The sequence below is a fragment of the Sebastes fasciatus genome, chromosome 10 (assembly GCF_043250625.1).
Source record: "Sebastes fasciatus isolate fSebFas1 chromosome 10, fSebFas1.pri, whole genome shotgun sequence".
Lineage (NCBI taxonomy): Eukaryota > Metazoa > Chordata > Actinopteri > Perciformes > Sebastidae > Sebastes > Sebastes fasciatus.
The window spans coordinates 9,403,262-9,431,028 of record NC_133804.1 but is presented as its reverse complement, the minus strand read 5'-3'; the positions used below and the strand labels follow the sequence as shown (position 1 = coordinate 9,431,028).

Sequence of the window (27,767 nt, the reverse complement as noted above, 5' to 3'; positions counted from 1 at the left end):
TGACATTATATTTATTGTACCATGTCATTATAAATGCATCACTGTAACAGTCGAGGCCTGATTTAAGAGAATGACATATGGCGAGAAGTTTCCGAAATTCTTCATGAGGTAGACTAACTAATCCAAACTCAAAACAGAAAGTAGTCTGAAATATAAATACATCAGTCTGGTTAACATTACATCACATAATATGTTGATATCTTTTTCAGTACAACACTCCACCCAAAGCAAACATTACACCAGCCATCAAGAATCCCTCAGTAACACTGTACAGTAGTACAAGTAAGGATTTCTATAAAGAAGATAAACTCTTCCTTACAGAGTGTAAAGGGAAGGTCATTGCTCCAAAACGAATTTAAGCTGAGCGTCCCAAGAGTGGAACAAACATATGGCTTCAATATTTTGCATATTTATTTATAAAGAGGTCATCCCTGCCAGTGGCGTGAAAATAGCACTTCGTCTTTGACTAGCTAAGAAATGATTAACACTGTTAGCTGCCCGTAGTTAAACAGTGGAAAAGCCTCCGCAGACTGAGTGAGTTTGTTCAGGCCTGCTGGCTCTAGGGGATGGAGGATTTTAGCTGCAGCGCTTTGGGAGAGAGGAGGAGGAAGAGGAGGAGGAGGGGGAGGAGGAGAAGGAGGAGGATAGGGAGGAGGGGAGGCGTTGTCCTAAGCTGATCTGTGCAGGGGGGCTGCAGAGCCGACAGAAGGGCGAAGTATGTTAGCAATGCTGCCGCCGTACAGAAAAGGAGAATCGAACTGAACAACACACACTGGCAGAGCAGTAATAAGACAACGTTGGACTTTTAGATAAATAAATAAAGTCAAGTTAACAGTCTTAAACTGATAAATATATTTACAAGTACTCAATAAATAGTTAAATATCTTCTGAGCAGATAAAAGCAGTTACACAAACTCCAATTTAGAGTCCCGCATTAAGTAGATTTAGGTTCATAATGGGTCATTCTTGTTTGTTTGACCACTTGCAACAGCTTCCCATTAGGCCGACCACATCCTGTTCATTTAAAGACTTCTAACATAGTGCAATAAGATGCTGCAACATGCATTAACCCTTCTGTCCTGGTAGAGAGCACAGAGGAGGCCCAGCTCGTCAAGTTAAGACATGCAGTGATGATGGGATTTCCACCTGGTGACGAAACAGAGAGAGAATGATCAATACAAGTCCAGTGTGACACACTGTGCTGCCATTATGCATCATCTGTATTGTTCTTACATCAGAACTGCACTCAATTCTTTCTAGATACTGAGAAACCAGAAAACATCGGACTACAGAGAAACAAAAAGCCGTACACCTCTTTATCAAACAGTCATGAAGTGCAGCAGTAGTTCTGCAAGTATGCAGAAACAAATCTGTGTCCTCTGCAGTGACCACAGCTGTGGATCTTCAGCAATAGTTCTCCCAAATATGTACACATTTCACTCATTTACTTTAATTTTAAAAATGACATGGGGCGTCTTGTCAGCAAAGACGTTAGTTTACATATGTCAAATTGTGTAAAACAATCATCATAAATGGCAGAAAATCCAAACATTTTAGTAAATACGCTTATCCGCTTTCTTGCCGACAGTTAGATGAGAAGATTGATAGTGCATTTCCCAAAATGTGAGCCATGAAAATAGTAGCCTATCTAGGATATCACGAGTGCAGCAAGGTAAGCAGTGCCTACCCTGGCTCCCTTGTAAATCACGTTTGCTAAACCAATAATATTTCATATAATAAACTTGTACTTGTATTATTACTGTTTATTCTTGTGATTTCTATTGTGTAGTTTAGACGTTTTGAAGAAATGTAGGGGTCGAATACGAAAATACGATTTTACTGCCCATTCATTGTGAAAGCAAGCCAAAAAAAAACATCTTGCGCATGCGCACTTCGAACCTGTATATTCTACAACATTAACGTCAAAAAGCAGAACTCCTCTGTGCCTTTTACGTAGATCTGCCAGAAATGCTCTTCGTTACGTATGACATTCGAGATTCCTCGCTGGAAATGTGCGCAGTTGGATTTGAACGTCATACGTCAGAGCTCATTCATTGTAGCTAACATAAACCGTCGTAAACCTCAATGTCATCATGGTGGCTGCGGACACCTCAGAACCGAACAATTTTGCAAAATTGGATTTTCAAAGTAAAAAAGAAATTATAGCGAGAGGGAGGCCTACCCCAGCCTTAGCCAACCTACATCAACAAAAGGGACAGAAAAGTGTACTATCTTTTCAAACGGACTGGTACAAAAGAAAAGATTGACTACGTGGCAGTGCTATCTGCTTTGAAATGATCGATCCTCAGCAGTAGAGCTGTTTTTTTCACATAAACTAGTTTTTTTTCTGAACACATTTCCGTTTGTTGTCAGCCCCAAGTCGATCATAGTTTTATGAAAATTAAACTTCCGTTTAATAAACTGCTCAGGCAAACGCTAGGGAGTACTATACCGCAAACCGATTAAAAACTAGTGACTTGATGAGCTCTGAGAGGAGCCACAGGCTCACCTGTGCTGTTTAGAGGCAACTAGGCTCAGGTGAGCTCAATCTGCACACAATAAGTCCTCCTATAACTAGGAGGGGAGGAAGAAGACCATTTCTCTGTTTGCCCTGCTACCAGCCAGACCTGCTCCCCTGTCTGAGTCTAAAATGAGTTATTCTTTAAGGTTTATCACTTTGATAATGACATGTCTTTGTCTGTTCACTTTATGACTAAATTGCCATATTTAACTGGAATATTGTTTTAATTTATATATTACCTGGCTTCGAGTTGATAGATATGATTACAATGAGTAATTTGTACTTTGGACATGTTTAGATAAATAAAAACTGTTATCTTCACTTGGCCTATACTTGACTAGACTAGAGAGAGACTGAAGTGGAAGAGCTAACATTTATTTCAGAAGTTTCATCCCAATCATCTGCAGTTCACCTTATTGTTAGTCATGTCAATAGTTTATCCAAAAATAATTTATCCTCAAACAACAACAAAGAAGCAATTAAAGTTGCATTTTATTGTTTAAATTTATTCTTTTACTCTTCTTTCATACTGGTATTTTCATTCTTAGACAGGTTGCTCCTTTTTTAGTTTGAACATGCCTACACTCAGGCCTGATATGTGAGGACAGATATTGGTAGTATTGCACCGTATGTTTACAGCTCTCCTAATCTGTTTCCCTAGGTGACCCCAGCCCTGCTATCAGACCTCTTCTGGACCCGACCTGACCCTGATCTATTATGCTGAAACAATGAACATGCTTTGTATTTTATGTTAAGCTTGAAATGTATTCATTTGTAGCATTCATACACACAAATGTATCTGGTCAAACAACTACAGTTAACCACTATAAAGATGCTTTAACTTCCTGTACTGTCTTTTCTCTCCTCTTCCTGGCCCTTTCAATATTTAATTTGGTGGCATACTGCATGTAACACTCTCTATGATATAATGGTACATCTGGTCTTTCAGGTCCTATTTCCCTACAGCTCTTTCTGTCGTATTTAAATTCACCCACTGAAGACAACTCTGTACAAATTGTCCAACTTACAACTGAAAACGGTATTTTATGTCGCTGTACAGCTAGTTAAACACATTCAACACTCCATATCCAAGCTAATGTATCATAATAATGTTATGTAATACCACTAATATCATCCCCGCTCTGGGCGGTGCATGTTTACATTTTGGGGTCCTATTCAAGCTGTACGCGATTACCAAGTGTCAAAACTTAAGTGTTTTGATTTGGTCATGTTGAAAAGCGATCTTGTGGGATTGTATGGCTTGCAAGCAGTAAGGGTCAAATTGCCCTTACAGCTACTTTTGATGAGTATGACTTTGAAAAGATAGTTCCAGAGGCAACTAAGTTGCTGCAGCTGGTCCTGGTCCAGCCACCACATGCAGCCTTGGAGGAGAAAACATTTTTCACCTTGAAATGGATAGACATGCTGTCGGAAACACACTAGGTAAGCATGGCTTTCTGCCCTTGCTATTCTGTCAATTTAGAGCCAGAGACTTAATAAATTGGTCTGAAAGGACGAGCCTTACAACGCCACATCTGATGTGTTCACCAGGAAAAACAACTAGAGATTGGTGAGTCACTGTACATTTTATATAACTTTGTTTAGCTTCATATTGAATGACCTCTGTGTTTGAATTGTTGCTGACTGAATGCAACACAGAAACATAACCAAACCAAGCCAGAGGGCAAAGAGCTTTTTAACCGCAGGGAAAATGTTGTTTTTGAAAGGCTAAACGCCGACAAATATGGATCGAGGCAGAATATTTCATTAGATAAAAACATGTTTTTGGAAATTATCACATCTATCTTTTTTCAATACATTTTGACTTTTGGATTTAGGACTAAGATAAAGGGCTGAGCGCTGCATCGCTCACTGTGTGTGAGCGAGAGAGAGAGGAGGTGAAAGGTGGACTATTGCACACAATGTTTCTGTAAGTTATTAACAAAAATTTGAATATCAATGTTATGAATGAAGCTTCAAACTATTCGGTACAATAGTGTAAGTGATGATGACCGTAGATTGGTATAGACGCTAAAATTTACCAATATCCCCTGCAAAGTCAGCGCCCAGCAGCAGAGCTACGCCGCTGCCATTCTGGACTTAAATCGACTACCGTACGCCAGTAAAACGTCTGCCTACAGTGCCGTATAAAAATAAAACAAAGTCATTTCTATTCTATTGTCATAATTTTAATGTCTCTACGGAAATGCCCTTTGTTGAACAATACAAATATTATAAATATGCATACCATTCTAACTATTTACTAACTTAGAAAAATCCAGCACACAGATTTTAAGAGCTATCTCAATCTTTTTTCATCTCAAGGATCCAAAATCGATGTCCAACAGACCACAGACCATGGATGTATAAGAGGTTGTGTCCTGTGCTTTTGCCCTGCGTGTTAGTAAATAGCGTACAGCTAAAATGAATTCTGTTGATGTCATGCTACTAGCACTACTAGCTACTGGCCGATAGCCGGTTGTTTGGGAATAGAGATGTTAACACATCCACCACGGTACAGGCTTACAGCATACAGCCCACGGGTGTATTAGAAGATAATAGTGATGAATTACAGCCAATATAACCATTATTACAGCCGCATACAGCTATCAGGAAGCTGGCAGAACCAGATATGTCATATGAACGTGCAGGGCGGATTCGGATTCAGCTATTAGTTAATTCTACAACTTTTAGGACATAATGATTTAAATGTGTTCATAAGTTGATTACCTTGAAAAAGAATTATCCTCTGAGTTACAGACATCTCTTAATACATTCATGGCTATGGACTCATTGGAGTTTTCGGTCCAAAAGGCCGGCAGCGCTAACGCAGCACCATCTAGCGGACATTGACAAAAAAGCACCGTTGCTTCTATACTCTATGTATAGAAGCAATAATTGCATAACATATAAACTATGTTTGGTCCTACTGGTAGCGATAGATGATTGTTATGTCCAGCGACTCCACATCACAGCCAGTAATAACAACATAAGGCTACTGTTTCAAAATCAAAGAATACATGTATTAATCGCAGTACTAGCATAAGAACGTGGCACTAACAGAGTGCTAGATACATTTATAATTTATGAATGATTCTCTGTCAAATGAGCAGACGGAGGCGCGTAGAAACAGCTGTTGCGTGTTATTTGCGGCACACACACCCCCTACATACAACAAACAGCGCTGTCCATGGTTCTGAAACAACAGCTTGTCACTGTCTGAACAAGCTGCATCCATACTGTAAGTTATGCGTTACATGCTGAAAGTATGCTACTACTGTCTTCTGCTAGCAAAGGCCTATGGAAAGGAGGCTGGGTCACGGGCGGACATGGGTCTTGGTGTATGGGGTATAACACATGCGCAGTGTAACTGAAGCTAGGGTCGTGCGTTGCGATTGGCTCAATTTCAACGAGTGCAGGCCAGATTTTATTGTGCATGTGTTGTACCCCCGAAGATATGACGCGTAACCCAGCCTCCTTTCCGTAGGCCTTGGTGCTAGCTACATCTGGCAGGTTGCTGCTAGATAGCAGGAGTTGTGTATTCCTGTTTCCACAGTAACGTAAGATGGCTCTGCATTACCATATTCAACTGCAGCCAGTGTTACGCTCGTTTTTGCTCAGAGATACAGTATTTTGTAATGATTGTATGATTGTTTGTTCCTGTTCGTTGTTGTAAACTTGTTGTATGCATTTGATTTGTTCATTCAAAATTTACAGAATGAATTGTGCTTGCGTTGTTGTATAACACTCAACATTTATAACATGCATTTCAATTATGTAGCATATTGACCCGGGATCACTGAATATTGATTTTGTTAGGCCTAGCAGTGTAGTGCCTACCCTGCTACTGACCTCACCGTACGTCATTGTTGCGCGCTGTTTTTAAAGTCACGTGTTTTGAAGTTAATGGTTCTGGACAAATTTAAGACTGTATGAATTATGTACAAAACAAGAAACAATTTACTTCCTGGATCAGACAGAGAGGGGGGGGTTATAACCTAGGAGGAAAATTTAATGGAAAAAACATTGTGTTCGTACCACTATGAAAAGCATGTGTATTTCAATTTGTGGGGTGAATTTATGGAATGGTTTAAATGAAGAAATTAAGCAAAGTACAAATATATAAATCAATTTAAGAAAACATATTGTAATGTGTTCAAAACATGTTCTTTAAGGGGTGATGGTTGAGGAAGGGGCCTTGTTTCTCTCGGGGCTGTGACGCTCGTTGTTGATGTTGTTTTTTTTATCTTTTATGTATTTATGTGTATATTTGATAAACATTAAGTTCATAATTTTATTTAAGTTATGGAAAGTGGTAGGACCTTTAAGTGTTTACCTCTGCCTACTCCTTTACAAACATGTATATGTTTACTGTTCATTTTATTGGTTATTCTTGTTTTGCTTTCTTATTGTTTGTTACATGTTCAAAATAAATCTATTTATTCCTTTAACTGCTGGCACATGTCAGAAAATACAAATTCTGTACCGAAACAAAATATTAATTGTTCACTGCACTTTCATATAATCAAATAATGATCAATAAAAATTCTCAAAATCTTCTTATTGCAGCACTGTATGCAAAAACATCCAGATCAAATCCTTTCCTCAGATTATCGAGCCCTCTCCCAAGAGATGCATTTCCTTTGAAACATTTATACAGCTTTAAACTGCACCGCTCACTGCTCATGTGCAGACTTAAGCTGGTATCTGGTGGCAGTTGATCAGGCGTTAATATTACAGTGTAACTCAATGCTTCGGGGCGAGCAGAGTGTGGGCACACAATCTGAAAAGACTGACTGGGATAGTGTGTCTGGGAAACGCTGTTAGGGAACAGTTTAAAACAAGAATCATGTTGCATTTTTCAACCTCACATTAAGCATTGTTAGTATATTTTTATTTTTGCCCCATTTAACAGAGAATGTGGACAGTCTGAAAAAATACTTTACCTATTTGCCTGAAAGCTCCTTCCTCATGCAGGACTTAAAAGAGGTGAACTTCTCCTCCCCTCTGACACCCTGTGAATGATTGAGAGAAAGTGAGAGAAAGACAGAGAGGAATACTATGAGAAGATTCACTTCATGATGTTCCACTAGATGGCAGTATAATTTCACCAAAATCACTAACGGCCAACTCAGATGTGAGATGTGTTTCAGTAATAAAAAGTGGCAGGAGTGTAATTTAGACATTATGGTATGGAGTCATTTAAGTACAGCACCACCTAAAGAAAACAGAGACATAATTAGAGCTCACTGAAAGCTGTAATTAAACAGGAAATGTGGTGTTTGTGATGCTAATAGCTGCTTAAGTAGGCCTAATTGTGTGAAAGTACTCTGTTTTGAAAGTAAACATGTATTTCTGTGCTCACCATCAACCCGTATTTGACCTTCCCCCTTTTAAATCTGACTTGACTCTGCATCCATGTTTCCGTCAGTGTGGTATCCGCCCTGATGGATTACTAAGGCTGTCAACCGATTAATTTAATCGCGATTAATCGCATGATTGTCCATAGTTAATCATGATTAATTGCAAATTAATCACACATTATTTTTATCTGTTCAAAATGTACCCTAAAGGGAGATTTGTCAAATATTTAATATCCTTATCAACATGGGAGTGGGCAAATATGCTGCTTTATGCAAATGTATGTATTATACTTATTACTGGAAATCAATTAACAACACAAAACAATGACAAATATTGTCCAGAAACCCTCACAGGTACTGCATTTAGCATAAAAAATAACATGGCAAACTGCAGCCCAACAGGCAACAACAGCTGTCAGTGTGTCAGTGTGCTGACTTGACTATGACTTGCCCCAAACTGCATGTGATTATCATAAAGTGGGCATATCTGTAAAGGGGAGACTCGTGGGTACCCATAGAACCCATTTTCATTCACATATCTTGAGGTCAGAGGTCAAGGGACCCCTTTGAAAATGGCCATGCCAGTTTTTCCTTCTCAATAAGCTAGTATGACATGGTTGGTACCGATGGATTCCTTAGGTTTTCCAGTTTTAAATGATGCCAGTATCTTCAGTATCTTATAGCTTTAAAACAGAGTCCGCTACAACCTAAAAATCGCAAGTTGAGTTAATGCGTTAAAGAAATTAGTGCCGTTAAAACAAATTTGCGTTAACGCGTTATTATCGTGTTAACTTTGACAGCCCTTCAGATTACACATTAAGAAGTAGCTGACAAAAACTGACATCTTTCCCATCAGCCAGTGCTGCTGCAGAGACACCAACACCTCTGTCACCTTCAGAGTCATAAAACAGAGATAGATGGCGTCTAAATGGAATCTCACCCCGCCGCCGCGGTGCAGCCGGTCCTTCATGACGCCGATGAACTCCTTGTGGCTGAGTTTACCATCGCGATCCTCGTCGAAGATCTTGAAGACCGTGTTGACCAGGTGGCGGGTCAGCTTGATGCCCGTGGCCACGTAGACGGCGCGGGTGAACTCCTCTGAGAGGGAAGAAAAACAGGTGAACAATCAATCACCATGTGAGAGGGAAGTAGTCTTTATTACAGATGTGTTTGCTACCAATATTACCATTACTATTTCCATTATGACATTTAAACAGATTGTGTTGTTTGAGGCAAAATCATAAAGATTTGATGTCACCTGTAGGGTTTGCTCAGACTCACTGCAAACGGAGGAAAATAGTGAAACTATACGGTAACACTTTATAATAATCATTTATAAATGGTAAATTGATAGTTAATTAAACATAGTTTCTACTGTTAACAAACAATGAAATGATAATTGATCATATTTACTAATTATTAGTAATGTTATCATTTCTGTTGTTTTATCATTAGTTTGTGTAATATTAAATAATTACTTTATAAATTATATATTGTATCATAGCTGATAAGAGACGATAACAATTTCATTCTGATTACATTGGTAAACTATTTATTAAGAGTTTATTGTTGCACACATTATAACATTTTATATACTATATTAAGTATTTGTTAGTGATTACCAAATGATTTGTAAACCTTTAAGAAATTGGTTGTAAAACATCTATAAACATAACAAAGATAGATGGACATAAACCAATTATTAACCATTGACAAAGTATTAACTATCCATCTAAATATTGTTTATCGACATTTTACAAAGTATTTATTAACCATTTAACAAAGTATTATAATCATCAGCTGTAACTTTATGATAGCCATCCAAATAATGTATTTATAAAATGGTTTACAAACCAATTAGTTATTAACCATTAACAAAGTGATACAAATATCTATGTAATGTTTATACATGTTTTACAAACCGCTTCTTTAAGATATACAAATAATATCTTAATCATTTACACATATATATTTGTTAATGATTAAGATATTATTGTTGCACACATTACTGTACATATATATATATATATATAATATTATAGTGTGTGCAACAATAAACTGATAAAATAGCATACATTGTGGCATTACTAGTAATTAGTAAACATTATTAATTATCATTTTGTTGTTTGTTAACAGTAAAATAAATATTAATTAAGTTTAATTAACTATCAATTTTCTATTTATAAATGATGGTTATTATAAAGTGTTACCAACTATACTATCCAGTGACTCTATTTGAAGTGTCGTACCACCATAATGTGACTATAAACTGTGAGACTTTACCTTGACCGATGGAGCGGTTGGCGAAGTTGTACATCTGCATGGCGATGGTGAAATCCTCCAGGTTGTTTAGGAACTGGAAGAAGGACCTGAACTCCTCAAAGGTGATTCCCTGCGAAGAGATGACAACAATAAAACAACGCTTTTTATTTATGAAACATAAAGCTTGTGAAATGCAACATGAGAAATCATAAAGTGCCACATAAAGCTGCATGTGTCAACACTCCGGCAAAGGATAGTGCTACAATTCACACAACACATAATCTGCCTCCTTTCATCCTGCGTGGGAGGGGGGAATCCTTTAGTGTGTGTGGGACCTTGAAGCCATCAGATAGATAACACACCCAAACAGACAAAGTATACATTGCTGGATTTTCCCTGCGCGGTATGGACACGCTGAGCTGTCAGCAGCGGGGGGAGGACTGTAGCTTTTTGGGAAGAGGTCAGGCCGTTTGCAGACTTTTCTAAAGCAGATTAACCTGATACTTGAATAAACAAAAACAACAAAAGTGATGAATCCCCAACATCTCAAGCCTGGCTGATGACTCAAACACCGAGCCCATTGATCTCCACTCAACCGTCCCGCAGCTACTAGCTTCTTCTCTCGCCGGGGGCCTCGCCAAACAGGCAGTGCACACATCCTAACAAATGGAGTAATGACTAATCTGTGACGCTTTGCTGTTTCAACAAGATGAGGGCCATAAAATATCTCTTAGCCTAACGAGGAGACCCACTTGATCGTCAATGGAGATCTAGCAACAGGCTACTCGAGAAGGCCGAGGAGCTGCTGGTGTCTTTTCAGCAGCGCCAAGAGGAAAAACAAATTAAAGCTAAAATGAGGATGCTTCACTCAGCAGCTAATTCACAGGGAGGGACCAAAAGAAACAGAGGAATAAAACACTCACACAAAGTGAGTGCAACATTATGAACACCTTGAATGTGTGCTGTTAACCTCACATCTAAACGTCTCTATGACGGCCGAACGAGTTACAAACTAGTTTTGCTAGATCATCACCCGACCCCTAATTGCAACAGTTCATGTACATTGTGCATTGATGTGTCTTTTTTGTTGCTCCAAAGTCTGTGAAGCGCTTACTAATTAATTTAAAGGAATAGTTCGACATTTTGGAAAACACTTCTTCACTTTCTTTCTGGGAGTTAAGGCCTTTACACACCGGGGCGTGACAAATAATTATCACAAAAATGTGAAATACTCGCCTGCGAATATTATATGTCTAGGGCTTTTATTTTGAAATTTAAGAGCAGAAGGAGTGGATCTGGTCTGTGCTGCCTTTGTAAAGGTTGAAAGGAGAAATAAAGTTTGCCTTCTTGGTTTGGACTAAGGACCATTCGTTTTGTTTCATAAATATAGTGGCAACTGAACCCATTCTGCGCAACGTGATTGGTCAATGCCTTCGTGGTGCAAAAGCTCAGAAAATTGACCTTGTTTACCAAAAAATCATGTCCCTTTTTCGCCGTGTAAATATTCTCGTTCTGTGTGAAATCATTCATGACAAAAACAACAGGTTGTAAAAATATATTCATGTGCGAATTAATTGCACGAAAAAAAGGCGCCACCAGTGTGTAAAGGGCTTTAGTCAGATGAGAACATTGATACCATTCCCCATGCTAAATATGAAGCTATAATCAGCAGGCAGTTATGTTAGCTTAGAATAAAGACGGGAAACAGAAGGGGCAGAGCTTGCCTAACTCTCTGCAAAGTAAAAAACAGTCTTCAAGAAGACTTGAAACTAGAGATTGAGACCATAAACTCATGTTTACAATGTTTATTGAGGTAATAAATCAAGTGAGAAGTAGGATCATTTTCTCATAGACTTCTATACAATCAAACTTAATTTTTGCAACCAGAGGAGTCGCCCCCTGCTGGCTGTTAGAAGGAATGCAAGTTTAAGGCATTTCTGCATCAGCTTCACTTTTCAGACCCAGAGGTTGCCACCTGGCTCCAACACGTAAAAATTTGATTTTCATCCTTTCAATATGTGTGATCTATAAGAGGTAAGGATGAGGTTAAATGAAAGGTTGGACAAAATACCCTGAAAACAAATATGATAATGTACAATTTAATAGTCCTACAACTTTGTGAGTCTTATAAGGTTGAAGAGAGGAATTGGTTGATCTCTCCTGCATTCTTTGAGGCTGCAGTTTTTGATGTTGTATTGGATGACATCATATTGTGAGGCGTCACTGTTATTTTGTCTACCCCTTGTACTTTAACATGAGGAATGGGCGCTGTCAGACGTAACACGGGGTGACAAATCGTAATGGGGAAAACAACAGCATACCTTTTCATCCGGCAGGCTGTGGCGCACGTTCTCCAAATACTCGCTGACGTCGTCCACGTTGGTGTAGCGAAGGAGGATCCGAGCGAAGTCTTCCTCGCCAATGGTGGGCAGGCCTTTAGAGTAGGAGAGGAACTCTATCTCGAGCAACTCTGTCTGCAGGTTGTCCATGAACCTGGAGGAGCGAGACGCACCGCTGACAGGAAACGCCACCACCAGAAACTTGCATGCACAAAGGAACACTTAACATGGTCACAAACAAAACCACTAAAGGTTAAGCTGCTGGAGGTATGAAAATGATTAATGGCCATATTACACTGTTTACTCAGGAACATCATGATTTATCACAGAGAAGACAAACTGTTTTTTTTAACTCACTTGTAAAACTCTTCAAATTTCAACTCGGCTTTGCCTTTTTTCCCAAAGAAATGCACCAGCAGCGTCGTCTCTGTCTTGTCATCCACATTCTATCAGAGGGAAAAGGACTGCATTATGACTCCTCATAGCTTTAAATATCAGTAATTATTCAGCCAAGCATTGAGTCAATTTGCACAAAATCTCTGAGTGTGAGCAGCCAGGATGAGCTGTTCTCTTAAGTGTATCATGGTAACACCAGGTAAACATTAACAATGACATTTATCTAACCATGCTGAAAGTAAAGATGTTAGTTAATAGATTCTGCTATTGAATAATTACTCCGAGTTAATGGTTAATTTTTCACTGTGCCTGAAACCAAACAGCATTTCTCATTTCTGCATGAACACGTGCCATGCAATAGATTCATCCAACGTGCTACAGAGGGAACATTAGTGAGTATTTCCTCTACTCCACAGCTCTAACATGGAACCTACAGTACGGACAGTCATAGTATTATTACTGTATAACCAAAGTAATGAGGGCATGGCTACCTCGGTGAGATCAGAAAACAGAACTTGACTTGTGCCACGTCTGAGAACATCCCACATGCCCCGGGCCTCCACATGCTGACTGTCTTTTTTAAGAACCTGTGGCAGCGGTTGAAGCACAGCTGTTAGAAGACAAAATACATCTGGCACACGTTACTAAGATTAGGAAAAAGGAAGACGGACGAACAAACACGGAGACGGGCAGGAGGACCGAGATGCACAGACTAGAAATAAGATGAAGAGTCAGACATGTGTGGCGGTAGACAAAAGGACAAAAAGACAGACTGACATCCATCCACAGTCAGACAGGCAGAAACAGACTGGAGCTGACACCGCTGTATCTGAGAGGCCCATCAGCCCTGACGTGAGCCTGCTCTGCTCTGCAGCCATGCATGCAGCCTCTTGGCAGGACATTGAGCCAACATAGCTAACACATGTCCAAAGCATGCAAGGCGTGAGAGCTGAATGGTGATTCATGCCAGGTTAACTATGCAACTGAACCCACCCAATACATCATCATCATTTAATGCTAAACTGAGAGGTGAATGCAGGTTAACAGACATCTCTCACCTACTGCTGTGCAATAGGTTCAGAGTCTAAATATAAAAGATGGTGCAGATTTTACCGACGCACTAAAATGCACAATTCCTGCTCAACATTGTCTGGAACAAAGAAACCACTCTGCTATTTTTCTCGATGAGGTCAAGCTCCTGATCTCGGATTAACCAATCATTATCATTATTACAGTTTACACACTGCTGCCTTTCGGACTACTATAACTGCAGCTATACTGAACTGTCAACAACGTCTCTCTTGTAAGTGGTGTGATATGCAATGGAAAGATCACAGGAAATGTGTCTCGAGTAGTTAAAGGGTGGGTCCATTATTATGGGGTTTATGAGGTTGTTATATCATTCTCTAGCTTCACAGATGTGTTCCTTCTGTATTCAAATCTGAAATTCTAATTGTGGTCAAAGTATATATGTTTTAGCGTCAAAATGTTATTATTATGTTATCTTCCTAAAAACTTTTTCCCACATGACCAAAGTAAAGTATTGCTGTGTGAACGCCGCGTTAGTTCGGATCTGAAAGTTACACAATAACACAAACAAACTAACCGATGGATGCAGCGGTAGACCAGCAACTCCTGTGTTCTGCGAGGTAAAATTACTGTTTTTGTGAATGTAGTCTGGTGGCTTTGAAGAGAGTGTTATAACAGCTTCAGTTCTCTGTTGAAAGGGCTGTCTGATGGCAAGGTGAAGTGGTGAAAATATTCTAAATATAGCGTACACTTGAACTGATATTGAATTTCTTTTAGGTGGCTGCTCCCGTCCACTTTACCTCGCCGTCTGACAACCCTTTCCAATTGGGAACTGAAGCCGTTATATCGCTCTCTTCAAAGCCACCAGACTGCATTCACCAAAGCAGTAATTTGACCTTGCAGTACACAGGAGTATACATACAACCCCACTTCTTTCAGTTATTTCCAAACTTAGCACAGCTAATGTTGACTCATCTAGTGCTAGCATTCACGTTATTCATAACCTTATTGATTAGCTTCGATTAGCTTACTTTGGTAACTTGCATCACTGCTTTTTGCAACGACCGAGTTTGAAAAAAAAAAAACGGAACAGATGAAGAAAACTAGGATTTCTAACTCCCAGTTATAAACCAAACCATGTCGGTGTCTCTCGCTCATCATTTCTCCAGTCTCTATGTTTCACAAGTCCGGACATCACCTCGTCCAAAAGCAACACCAGCACACAGCCAACTAGAAACAGCTGGCCGCCGTTGACACGTGTTCTTAAGAACGGCTTGCTTCATTTCATAATATTTATTTATCTTATCAACTGTTTTTTTTTTTTTCATCTCTCAAGCCTGAGGGTGAATGTTACACAGATGATAAAACAGCTCTTCCTCTGCACCTCATCACTTTTCACCAGAGAGAGGGAGATTTACGACATGAAACCCACAGCTAATTACGGAACAACTCTTCAATGCGTTGCACTGCTCCCATCTCATCCCATGAAAAGATCCTGATACACTTGTAATTAGAATATACCGGGGAAAGCCCGACCGCAGCACTGAAGACATACATGCCTGTTATGTGTTTCTGACTTTTGAACTTGTTGCTGGAAACATACCTTCAGTACGGCAGAAGGAATCAAAACAAAAACAAAAAACGTCGAAAGGTAAAGTCTTCAAAGAGACGGGTCTGTCTCTCTGTTAGCTTGTGGGATCTTCTATGTGTGTGTGTGTGTTGAGTGCTTTTCACAGTTCTCCTCTCTGACTGGCATCTTCATGGTCAAACCCATCACAAAAGGTAACCTGAGTCCAAATACCACTCCTCAAGAAACTGTAAAAATAAAACATGGGGGTCCGGGCGAAACGTTGTCAGTCTTCAGGTAAGAGCTTTTTGAAGTGGAATCTCTCGCCCAACGCTGACAAAAAGTACATAAATCATCTGCACTACCACACACACATACACACATACAAAGACAATATGTCAGATAACGTTGCACACAGTGGTGTATTTCAATTCACAGCGAATGTGAATGAGGTTATCTCTTCTGTTAACAGACACAAATACAGGTGGTGTCAGCCCCTGAGATGCATGTGTGTTTTATGTGCGTGAAAAAAAATGTCAGGTTAGGAGGAGAGCGTGCCAAAAATACATGCAACAAGCAGAACAGTTCCTTCAGGGAAGGAGAACAATACATACACTGTGCGGCTGGGATTTGCGTTGACCGTACAGCTGCAGGCTCTGAAATAAAAAGAGAGCGGAGATTCATTTATAATTCACAACGTATTTTAGAACAGGAAGACGGTTGGAAATGAGTTTTTAAGCCACCGTTTGATTTTTTAAGTCCTAGCCGTCAAGTTTATTTGACTTTACCAGGGATTTCTTATTCCTATTCTTCAGCTTTGTGAATACACCCAGAGTCTTCGCCCTCAACTTTGTCATCTTTGCAAAGCATCGTTATATTTCCAAATCTAGAGTACCCATTCTAATGATCTTTTTGATGCTTATACGGGCTTCAGATTAATGCAAGACTGTCCAGAGATGCTAACATTTGTCCCAGGCAGAGTAAGCTCCTCCATGGTGTGTTTGTGCGATAAGACCTCAAAGAGTCTCTCTTATCGTTCCATTCAGCTCGGCCTGTTTACATCCACCTGCATGCGGCACAAGGCGGCCCTACAGAGATGAAAGCCTCAGGCATGTTTTACCCTGTATGACCACATTCACCTCTGAGCAGCCTGTGTTCTCTCTAGGAACATAAAACCCTGTCGTGTTAGACATTGGTTCACATTTAAGACTCAGGGTGTCTTAAATTCACTGCACCAATCTTTTTTTTTATTATTATTATTAATAATAACAATTGATCAGAGGGCTGTGTTTAATGTCAAAGGTGTCACTCATGGTGATAAACCTATAGAGAATCACCTGACTCTATAGTCCCTGTCAGCTCTATGGAGTTTTTTAGCGACTTCTTTCAATTTTCCCAACACATTCTTACACCCAACTCGTCAAATACCACCGCTTGGTCGGAGACCAACACACGGGGTACCCCTCTTGCGTTACTATTGGACATGTCAGGGACGGTGTGTCTTTATACGCTTGTTAGGTGCATAGTGTCCTTTCAAAATAAACTTCCGTTTTCACATAAAGTTAGGTTTAGGCAACACAACCACTTAGTTAGGGTTAGGAAACTGTCATGGTTAACGTTAACTTCACTGACTAATGACTCACATGACTAGCGACTCACGTAACACACGGAACTGACGATACTAACGAGTCACGTGACAAAATAAGTAGTTACTTTTAGTTTCACGCGGGACATGAACAGTTGTCTCCTGGCTGAAAGTCCTATGTTTGTTTGATTCCTTCCACCACCCCTTCTGCCCGCCCTTGGGGGTCTCTCACGCTCTTAATACTACGTCACTTGCTCCAGCCGTCGAATAACGCAGCAGTGGGTTTACATTGGAGTTAGTTGAAAGCCCAGTTTGTCACATATTGTCGCTAAAGGGTGCCTCCGTGTGACGGTATCCGATGCCGAGGGGAGCTTAACGATTTTGGAGTCAGACCGGTATGGGTTTACGGTTTTGATTCATTGTCATTGATCTAATCTACCTCACGTACAGATGCAACAGGCAACTCTCTTCAGTGAAAAAGCTCTGATAAACCCACAGTACACTACCAGCCCAGCACCAAATGGCAGACAGACAAAGTTAGCAACTAACTGGTGAACACGGTTTAGTATTTAGTTAAAGAGCCAGATATTTCCCTCAGGAGCAGCTGATGTAGACTAAAACGGAGCTAAAAGAAAAGTGGACTTAAATTTGTCAGCTGGCAGAAGCACGACTCCAAATGAATGCTAATGTTGCTCTGTGTCTGTTGGATGTGTAAATAGACAACCGCTTGCTAACACGTTAACCATATCAACTTTATGCTGTGATAATATGTCCTTGTTGTATTATCAGTTTGTTGCGCTGCCCCAAAGTGGCCAAATTGATTAATGCAGGTTTAAAGTAATTGATTTTTTGATTACAGCAGCTTTAATAACCGTTCACAGGTATTTGAAAGCAACTCATACCTGCTGGTCAAATCTTTGCACGTCTTCAGCAACTTCCTTTCTGTCCTTTTTCTTACGGAAAATTTCTTCCAGCTAGTGAGAAGAATTGAAGTTATTATGCAGAATGCGACGAAACGGATCAAATGCATCTTATTATATATGATTATCAACAGCTCTCATACCACCATGAACTCCCTTTTGTCCACCATTTCATTCCCATCCGCATCAAACATGTTGAAAGCTATCCTGAAGCCTGCATGGGGCTCTGAAATCAAATGACAGGGAATTACATTGGACAGTCACCTTCTCATTTCTAAATCATTTTCAAGATAATACTGAAATATATACTTACTTGTTAAAATGCAGAGGAGGAAGAGGTACTCTGTGTAACTGATGACACCTGGGAAAAAAAGAGAAAGATTTGTCAAGCTGAGAAACCAAAACCAAAATGATCCCTTTTCAACACAAGACAGCATCAAACAGCATTAACCAGTTAGCCGAAGGTGTTTACAGATGTTCAAAGTCATGCGCCCGAGATGAATAAGCCATCCGCCTTCAGACAAGAGTAATCTTCTTGCGCTCACTGATAACATCTTAAAAGGTGCCTCACACAAACACGGGCTTTACAACTGAGCTGACCTATCTTGGACACAAACCCAAACAAATTTAAGGCCCACGGCCTCTGATCGTGTTTGGGTAACAAGGTGTAATACATTCTCAAGTGATCTGTCACTGATTGAGAATGGCCGATTTCGGGTTTCGCGTCGCATCCTTCAGCTCCCTTTGTTGTGTGACACGGAGAAGGGAAGAGTAAGTGTCAGGAGACATCTCAGTCGACTCGGGAGGCTTCTCCCCTCTGACTCTGAAAGCATTCCCAAGCTTTTGTTTGCTCGGGAAGATAGAGAATCGAGCGCAGATAGTTCTGGGTGAGTGCTCTGGGTGTTATGGGAAAAGAATTCAAGTACGGGGTTTGCTGCAGGGAGATATTTCCAGAGAGAGGAACAAAAACTAAAGTGGCAAACAAAGACGTAATTTTTATTCTGCTTCTACATTTCCTCTAGAGGCTGGAACAAGATGATGTAAAGGTAAGTGAAACACATGTTCAAACTGAGGTGTGAAAAGAGAATTAGTGATGCATGCCATTAGTCGAAGCTCATCTAAAAAATGTTCTCGTCATCCCGACTCTCTCTGTTTGGCAGGTACGGCTCTATAATGACAACAGATCTCTAGCTTCAAAGCCTTTAAAGCTTAAATGGGTTGAGGAAAGAGAGAGAAAAAACTTTTAAGATTCCAACCGTGTTTCACCAATACCACACACCTTCACTCCTGAAGGGAGCCCACCCCCTCCTCCTCCTCCTCCTCCTCCTCCTCCTCCTCCTCCCTGCAGCTCAGCCTCTGAGCTCAAGTAGATGTTGTTAGACAATACAAAGAATTCCACAGAAACACTTCATACAGAGTGGCAGTCCCGGAGATGTAATCCAATGCCATTCTTAGGCTTCATAATGTCCGCGGTGATCAGGGGGGTGGCCGGTGGGACGTGTCTCGACATAGCTGGGTTCAAACAGCTCCCTCATTCTCTAAAGCGACGCTTTGTTCACAGATCAATCCGGTCCCTTTTTTCCCTGACAAAGCCGCAACGTTTAACAGCAGGATTAAAAGCCCCAAATCCCAGCATTGGCACTTAGCTAAAGCAACAGAGGAGAGGGCAGAACAGTGAGATCTGATGCTCCACTGGCTCGTATGACCTACTGAGCGCGAGTGTGCAGGCCCAGGTGGGAAAATTAAAAAAAGATCTTCACTCATACTAACAACTTCATTTTCTTCGAAGCAATGTTCTGTGTGGACGCCACGTTAGTTCAAATCCAAAAGTCAAAATGATTTTTTTTAGGTGACTAAATACATTTTTGCTGCTACCGTTCACAGCCGCTTTATCTCACCGTCAGACAGCAACTGTCCGACAGGGAACTAAAGCTGAAGCTTTCTTCAGAGCCACCAGACTACATTCACAAAAGCAGTAATTTTACCTCGTAGAACGCGGGAGTATACATACAACCCCACTTCAAAATATCCAAACTAACACTTGCAGTTATTTCCAAACTAGAGCTGGTGTTAGCGTTTACATTGTTAATAACCTTATTGATTAGCTTCGATTAGCTTACTTAGGTAACCTATGTCACAGGTTTTTGCAACGGCTGAGTGAAAAAAAACCAGAACGCAACACAGATGGACCATGCATCTCCAAGTGCATTGGTTGCCAATTAATTTCCTGTAAAACAACTAATCAAATAATTGATTTTGATCTGATTGTTTCAGCTCTAACAATATTATATTGCACATGGTGTAGTGCAGAGTGAGCAAAAAACATACTTTCATTAGCAGTAGGAAGCCTTTTACACTTTCCTATCTAAGGTTCGATAGAGATTTGCGATGCAAAATGATGAAAAGACTTTACTCAAGTCTAATCAGCTTCATTTTTAGTCCATATGTTTAGAATAGTTTCCAATCTCCAAAATAAACTTGCAACTTGCTAATTATAGAGAAAATAGAGAAGTCGCTTAATTCATTAATTCCAATTAATTTCTTGTGTAATGAGTATTTTTACAGCTCAGCTAAACATGCAAAAATGTCTACAAGCAAGCATACAGTTACAATAAATCTAATACAGTATACTTAAAAACTATAGTTTCCAAAAATAAATGAATAACTTCTTTAAAACTTTCCCTATAATTAGAACCAAATTATATAGTTCTTTCCCGGAAACTTCATAGTTATTGCATGTTTTTATTCGAGAAAGCAGGTAGGATCATTATGTATATTATCGATGGACCATTCCCTCCTGCAGAGGTTACCTGAGAATAATAAATGTACAACACGTTACCAGACCGATGGAGAGATAAGATAGTATTTACAACACACTCACTACTCTGGAATATACGAGGCTGACACGCACAACAGAGCGCACTCTGAACAACACATGGAGGGCCTTTAAAAAGATAAAAGCATAAAGGGGAATTACTTAAACTCAATGGATGTTTGTGTAGAGCTGTAATACGTCGAGTGGGTTACTTCACCTCGTTCACGAAGATTTCTAAACAAATTGGATGATCCTTTCCAAACAGGCGGGGTATCAGCCAGCATCTTCTCTAAGTCCTGAGAGAATAGAAGAAAATCCCAAATCACTCGTTCATTTCTAAATCCTGAGTAATCACAATGTTTGTTGGCATTACAGTAATTACAGAGGTTTTACACAGATGAAGAGGAGATTCTGTAAAACAGCAACAAGAGCTTTGATGACAGAACAACTCACCTTTTTTGTGAGGGACTTCCATACTCTCCTACCTAAACAAAACAAGGATAACAGGCAGTTAGTGCATGATATACAGTATGTGTGACTTACAGTGGTGGAATGTAACTAAGAACAATTACTCAAGTACTATACTTACAAATACAAATAAATATATACAAATTTGTGGTACTTGTACTTCACTTGAGTATTTCCCTTTAACCCCTTGAGACCCGCGATCCCGAACGACTTCACTGTCTTTCAGACGCAGTAGCTTCAGCTTTAGAGCCATAGTGAAGGTATGCTATGAAACTAGAAAACCTAAGGAATCCAGTGGTACCAACCATGCCATGTTAGCTTGTTGGGAAGGAGGCTAAATAACGCTCCAATGTTAGGCTGAATTTTGACGAGTAAAAACTGGCATGGCCATTTTCAAAGGGGTCCCTTGACCTCTGACCTCAAGATATGTGAATGAAAATTAATTTTATGAGTACCCACGAGTCTCCCCTTTGCAGACATGCCCACTTTATGATAATCACATGCAGTTTGGGGCAAAAACCATGCAGTGTTATGCATGTAGTGTATTGTAAATGTGTCGTTTTCACCTACTCTAAAAATGATGTTGCAGTAAAGAAATTGTAGATTAGTGTTATATAGATTTTTAATGTTATGGCTGAATATTTAGATGATTTCAACAATGTGGATTAGGCCTTTAAATTTGATGGCCATCCGTATTTATTTAAGCCAGAGCAAATTTGAGCCAGACCAGATTAAGCGAAAGGTAAAGAAAAACATTAAATGAAATTTCTCTGTAGGGTCTTTTTATTTATAATGTTGTCAGACACTTATAATAACAAGCTGAGCCTGTCAGTGGCAAAAACAAGCACTTTTGTTAGACGTAACTTTACATTGACGCTGCTCAATTGCCCTCACAGCTCGTTACAGCGTTATCCCTCAGTACTGGACCAATTTCAAAAAAAAAATTCCCCATAGTCACTTAGACACAAAAACATGGGAAAATAGGGTCCAGGTTGAAAAATACCAAAGTTACTCTTTAAATAACATTTAGAGAAAAAAAAAAGATTTTTTTTCTTGTAGTGGAGTATTTTTACAGTGTGGTATTAGTACTTTTACTTAATATAAGTAAAGAATCTGAATACATAGTTCCATATTAGGAATATAGAACAGGGAAGCAAAAGTGAAAACAGGTGTTTATGTGGACAGAAACAAGCCGTGTATCTCTGTGAACGCATTCCGATGGCCAATAAAGCAGAAGATAAGACGGAGGTGTTGTAAAAAAAAAAAAAAACCTGTCGGAAAATCACGTCGATAACAGTGACAATAACCCTCCACTGACACATTTAGAGCCTGCATCTAAAGCTGGGATTATGATCACCATGTGATGGCTTGCTCTCCACCAAAGTGAGGTGTCTGAGTTGTCCTCAATGTGAGCATGTATTTGATGATTTCAGTTCATGTTTCAGAAGCATATCTTATGGATCTGATATGAATAATTTACATGACAGCACTTTACGTTTTGACTCTAATGGTTCACTTCTAAATGGCCAGAATCTCTTTTTACAGCCACAATATAACCATAAAACACCATGATTACTATTTTGCAACACATTAGCTGCCAGAGAACAAATGACACACGCTATGCTAATACATTAGAGCCCCTTATTTACATTCCTCATTAGCTTCCAAAACATTACAGCAGACCACACACCTTAAATCATAATCAATCACAGTAATCAGAATGTCTTATCATTACATTTATGACATCCAGTTGTTTGGTCTCTCCGGGTCTCTGCGAGTTTGTTGCCACATAAATGAGCCATAAAAGTGGGGTTGCTGGTAAAGATGCCTATCTTTATGCAGGTGTTATGACTGAAGCTCTGCAAGCCGCAACTTATTGTCTGATGACACTTCACAGGCCCTCAGCAACAAGTCATGATCCAGGGAAAAACACACTGGGACTTTTTCAAGTAATTGGAGGATGAAGGGGGTTTATCTGATGACTTGACGGAAGTGTAATTAAGCAAATGGTTGCTGACAAATGTGGCTGATTACAGAGGCGGAGCAGCATCTGCTGTGCAGCACACTGTTACTGGCTTCATGAAGGAAAAGGGGCCTTACTAAATGATTGATAAGAGCAAAAGTTTTAAACTAATTTTAGCACTTTTTAAAAATATAAGGAAACTTAAGTCCTGAAGTGTTGAAATCACATCAGAGACTGTGTCCTCTGCCTTTTAGACATACTAGATTAAAATGGTTTCATGCAGGAACTTTTCTGGGAACCCAGGAACCTTCTTAGGAACTCAAGAACTCATCTTGTGTTTCAACATCTCGCGATGTCACGAGATCACGAGAGAATCGTAGGATCACATATCACATGAAAATCCTTCACTCTTCTCCCAACTGGCTTCAGCAAAAGTGATTGACAGGTGGTTCATCCAATTACCTGCCAGGTATTTTTTGAAAGTGCCCGCCCTGTTCCAAACAGTTTCCAATGACATACGTATAACCATGAACAGTATATGAGAACAGCCTGAGGTTCTTCAGATGTGTGGCTGATTATTTTAAAATACTGATTAATCTACTGATTAGTTGATGAATTATTTGCTCTTGGTGACGTCATCAAGTTGTTTATGTCAGAGCACCGGTCCAAAATCACAAAAACATTCAATTTACGAAACCCTGGTTTTAGAAGCTAGAACAATTAATTGATTGTCAAAAATGTTGCTGATTAATTTTCTGTCTGTGGACTAATTGATTCATTGTTTAAGCCAGAAATACCAATAATGACACCTCCCTTCCTCCAAAGCCTGTTTAGCATTGTGAAAAGGAGCTGTGTAATAGCAGTGCACTCACTCTTGGGTTCATTCACAGAGACGGACTCGATGAAGTTGAGTGGCGTCATGAAGAGCTGGCCCTCGTGCTCCACAGAACTGAACAGGCGAAATCTGTTTTCATTGGACGACATGTACACGTCTCCATCATCCAGACCATAGGTCCGGCCCTGTAAACACACGCACACACACACACACACACACACACACACACACACACACCATCATGAAATATTGCAAATCATATCAACAGTGATAATACCATCTGAAAGATGCTTTTTATGAAATCCACGGAAGCTTTTCTTGTCACGGAAAAGCCTCGCTCACATGGAACAACAAAGAGGCCCATGCTTTAATTCAGTAATGGGGCGCATGTTATGTCAGCCCTATTTGTCATCCCTGTGCACCAGATAATGTCCCTACAACTGTTCAAACCCAGCCAGATCAGAAGGCTGGATTGGTGAAGACAGAGTGGATCTCTCCGTGAGGTGGCACAGTGCCAGGTCCACTGGGCACAGAGCAAACACCCAGGGAATGTGTGCCCCCCTCTGCTTAACCATTAAACCCCCTCTAACCAGCCCCCCACCTCTCATCAGATGTCAGCCCCTCCGCCAAGTCCCAGTGTCCAGTTTCCTGTGTCCCTGGATTCCTGCTGCCTGTGGACACCAGTCAAGCTTTCCTCCCTCCAACCCGCACATTAAGAAACAAGTAATCTTCTGTGGCTAGAATCTAGTTTACATGTTTGTTTACATCCCCAGTGATCTGTGAAAATCCTGTCAACAATGTCAGCACATGTCTGAGCTAAAGAGACTTACTGTACAAGGGCTGGTATGCAAATACACGTTGTACAGAAGGCACACCAAATAACATCTGACATAGTGCAAGTAATTACAATTCTGCAAAAACCATGTAAATCTAATAATTAGTGCTGGAATGGTTAATCAATTAATTGATTAATCAATAGAAAGAAAATGTATTGACAACATTTTGAATAATCAATCCATCTGGTAACATTTTTTTCAAGAAAATATGCCAATATTTTCTGGCCTCCAGGGTGGCAGCTAATGATTATATTTAGGGCTGTCCCGAATACATTTTTTGGATTTCGAAGCTTCGGTGAGAAATATTCAAAGGTATTTCGAAGCGTTACGGCAGCAGCAAACTGACATTTTCTTCTGTCTGTCTGTCTCCATCTCCCCGTTTCAGTGCCCGAGATACCAACGCTACCGTACTGCTGTACACACACGCACCTCTACACATAACAAACAGCGATATCCGTCTGAGAATAACAAATAAATAATTAATGATGAATATGAATAATTAATAATGTTGTGGGATTATTCCTTATTTCATGGGCTATTTAGGGATTTATACATTATTATTATTACATACTTACATTAAAAAAAAGCATTACAGAATACTGATTTGGACGTTGATTACCATGACAATGGTCGAAGCTTTGAAGCATTCGGGTCAGCCCTAGTTTTTTTTATTACTGATTGATCTATCAAATTGTTTTGTTTGGAGGTATGGGGATGTTGTGCCAAAAAAATCCTACTTAGTCACTGGATCACTGTAAATTGAATATCTTTGGGTTTGGGACTGTTGGTTGAACAAAACAAGCAACCTGAAGATGTCGCCATGAGCTCTGATGTCACTAGTCTCTGATGGTTTCTAGACTAAACAATGAATCAATTATTTAAATAAATAATGAAAAGATTAATCAATATGAAAATACGCTTGGTCATTTTTGGAGCCGTAGGTTGTCCACCTCCATAGATGGGGTAAAATAACAGGGACATCTTAAATCCTGCACCAACAACAATAACAATTCACTTCACTTCACCTGTCAGTGGTCAATTTTATGGCTGATCGATACCAATCAGCCATAAAATTGACCACTGACAGGTGAAGTGAATAACAATGGCTATCTCATTACAATGGCACCTGGCAGTGGGGGGGATATGTTAGACACCAAGTGAACATTTTGAACTTTGAACTTTGGTTAGAAGCAGAAAAAATGAGCAAGCATAAGGATGTGAGCGACTTTGACAAGAGCCAATTTGTGATGTCTAGACGACTGGGTCAGAGCATCTCTAAAACTGCAGCTCTTGTGGGATGTTCCCGGTCTGCAGTGGTCAGGACCTACCAAAAGTGGTCCAAGGAAGGAAAACCGGTGAACCGGCGACAGGGTCAGACCCAAGGCTCATTGATGCACGTGGGGAGGGAAGGCTGGTCCGTGTTGTCCGACCCAATAGAAGAACTACTGGAGCTCAAATTGCTGAAAAAGTTAATGCTGGTTCCGATAGAAAGGTGTCAGAACACACAGTGCATCGCAGTTTGTTGCGTATGGGGCTGCATAGTGACAGACCGGTCAGGGTGCCCATGCTGACCCGTGTCCACCGCCAAAAGCGCCTACAATGGGCATGTGAGCATCAGAAGTGGACCACGGATCAATGGAAGAAGGTGGCCCGGTCTGATGAATCACGTTTTCTTTTACATCATGTGGATGGCAACGAGTTCGAGGTGTTGACTTGGCCTCCAAATTCTCCAGATCTCAATCCAATCGAGCATCTGTGGGATGTGCTGGACAAACAAGTTCGATTCATGGAGGCCCCACCTCGCAACTTACAGGACTTAAAGGATCTGCTACTGACGGCTTGGTGCCAGATACCACAGCAGACCTTCACAGGTCTAGTGGAGTCCATGCCTCGACGGGTCAGGGCTGTTTTGGCGGCAAAAGGGGGACCTACTCAATATTAGGCAGGTGGTCAGGGTGCCAATGCTGTCCTAATGTTATATGGCTGATCGGTATATATATATATATATATATATATATATACACTCTCTCAGTATGACCAAACCATAGACTAATTAAGGCTTAGGCTAAAGTCTATTGGATAAGATTACATTACAGTCGAGTGTTCTTGTTATTTTGTCCAGCCCCTATAATAAAAAATGTAAATACAGTGTAATGTATACATTGGTATTATATCTATTTTGGTCATAATTTCCTAATGTCAAGTGCCTAATTATGTATGACATGTATGCAGAAACAGCAGGCAGGAATCTCACTAATGGCAGCAATTATACTGTAGGTCACGTGATCTGAGGAGTGCCTTTGACCATTTTGCCATTTCAGCACCACCAAAGGTCTGGATAGCTCCTGATGGTGACGACATATCAACGTTATGGTTGTTTCACGTGCACGATGTGTAGCCTATTATGTTGGGAATGTAGATGCATATTAATAGATATTAATATGAGAAATGAAAATTGGAGCGTTTTAAAAGTAAGCCGGTGTTTTAGCCAGCCTGTAGTCAGCTGTGTCTGAGCTGAACATGCAGCTTGACTGAATGTGCCACTACTGTACCTGATCGGTGGCAGAGACTGATGGCAGCGCCAGATGAAAGAGTCGAGCCTCGACATGGCTCTTCAGCCCGGAGCGCCTACCGACCACCGGGCAGCTGTAATGCTGTCGGTAATAATAATAGGAAGCAGCAGCAGCTCCGGCCGCAGCGGCTCCAGCTGCGATCACTCTCAGCGCTTTAGTCGCTTTAACCTCCGAGGAGGTTTGTTGTCTCCCTGCTGCTCTGAAGCTGGTAGCCAGTAAAGGGATCAGCCTGCGCAGGGCAGCCATGGCTGTTTACACTGAGGTGTCGTCACCGATAACACACACACACTCACAC

General features: G+C 40.3%; 1 protein-coding gene across 2 annotated transcripts; it reads right to left on the bottom strand.

Moving 5' to 3' along the window:
• Nucleotides 1-539: 539 nt before the first annotated feature.
• Nucleotides 540-27,767, bottom strand: micu3b (mitochondrial calcium uptake family, member 3b). 2 transcript variants are annotated; one of them, XM_074647923.1, is made up of 15 exons: nucleotides 27,452-27,767; nucleotides 24,101-24,248; nucleotides 21,251-21,282; nucleotides 21,015-21,093; nucleotides 18,296-18,343; nucleotides 18,126-18,208; nucleotides 17,965-18,036; nucleotides 16,092-16,133; nucleotides 13,373-13,468; nucleotides 12,843-12,931; nucleotides 12,468-12,639; nucleotides 10,168-10,276; nucleotides 8,825-8,982; nucleotides 7,468-7,536; nucleotides 540-1,146 (listed from the first exon to the last, which is right to left on the bottom strand). In XM_074647923.1, the coding sequence occupies exons 1-14, from the start codon at nucleotides 27,716-27,718 to the stop codon at nucleotides 7,468-7,470; spliced, it is 1,464 nt and encodes a 487-aa protein (XP_074504024.1). In that variant the 5' UTR covers nucleotides 27,719-27,767; the 3' UTR covers nucleotides 540-1,146. The 2 variants fall into 2 exon arrangements, with proteins under 2 accessions (XP_074504024.1, XP_074504025.1); XM_074647924.1 differs by lacking the exon at nucleotides 13,373-13,468.

Coding starts and splice junctions, on each gene's coding strand:
- micu3b (XM_074647923.1), bottom strand. CDS start 27,718: ATGGCTGCCCTGCGCAGGCTGATCCCTTTACTGGCTACCAGCTTCAGA. Junction 16,134..17,964: donor TGCAAAGATTTGACCAGCAG/GTATGAGTTGCT, acceptor TTTTTATTTCAG/AGCCTGCAGCTGTACGGTCA. Junction 12,932..13,372: donor TGTTTTCTGATCTCACCGAG/GTAGCCATGCCC, acceptor TCCCTCTGATAG/AATGTGGATGACAAGACAGA.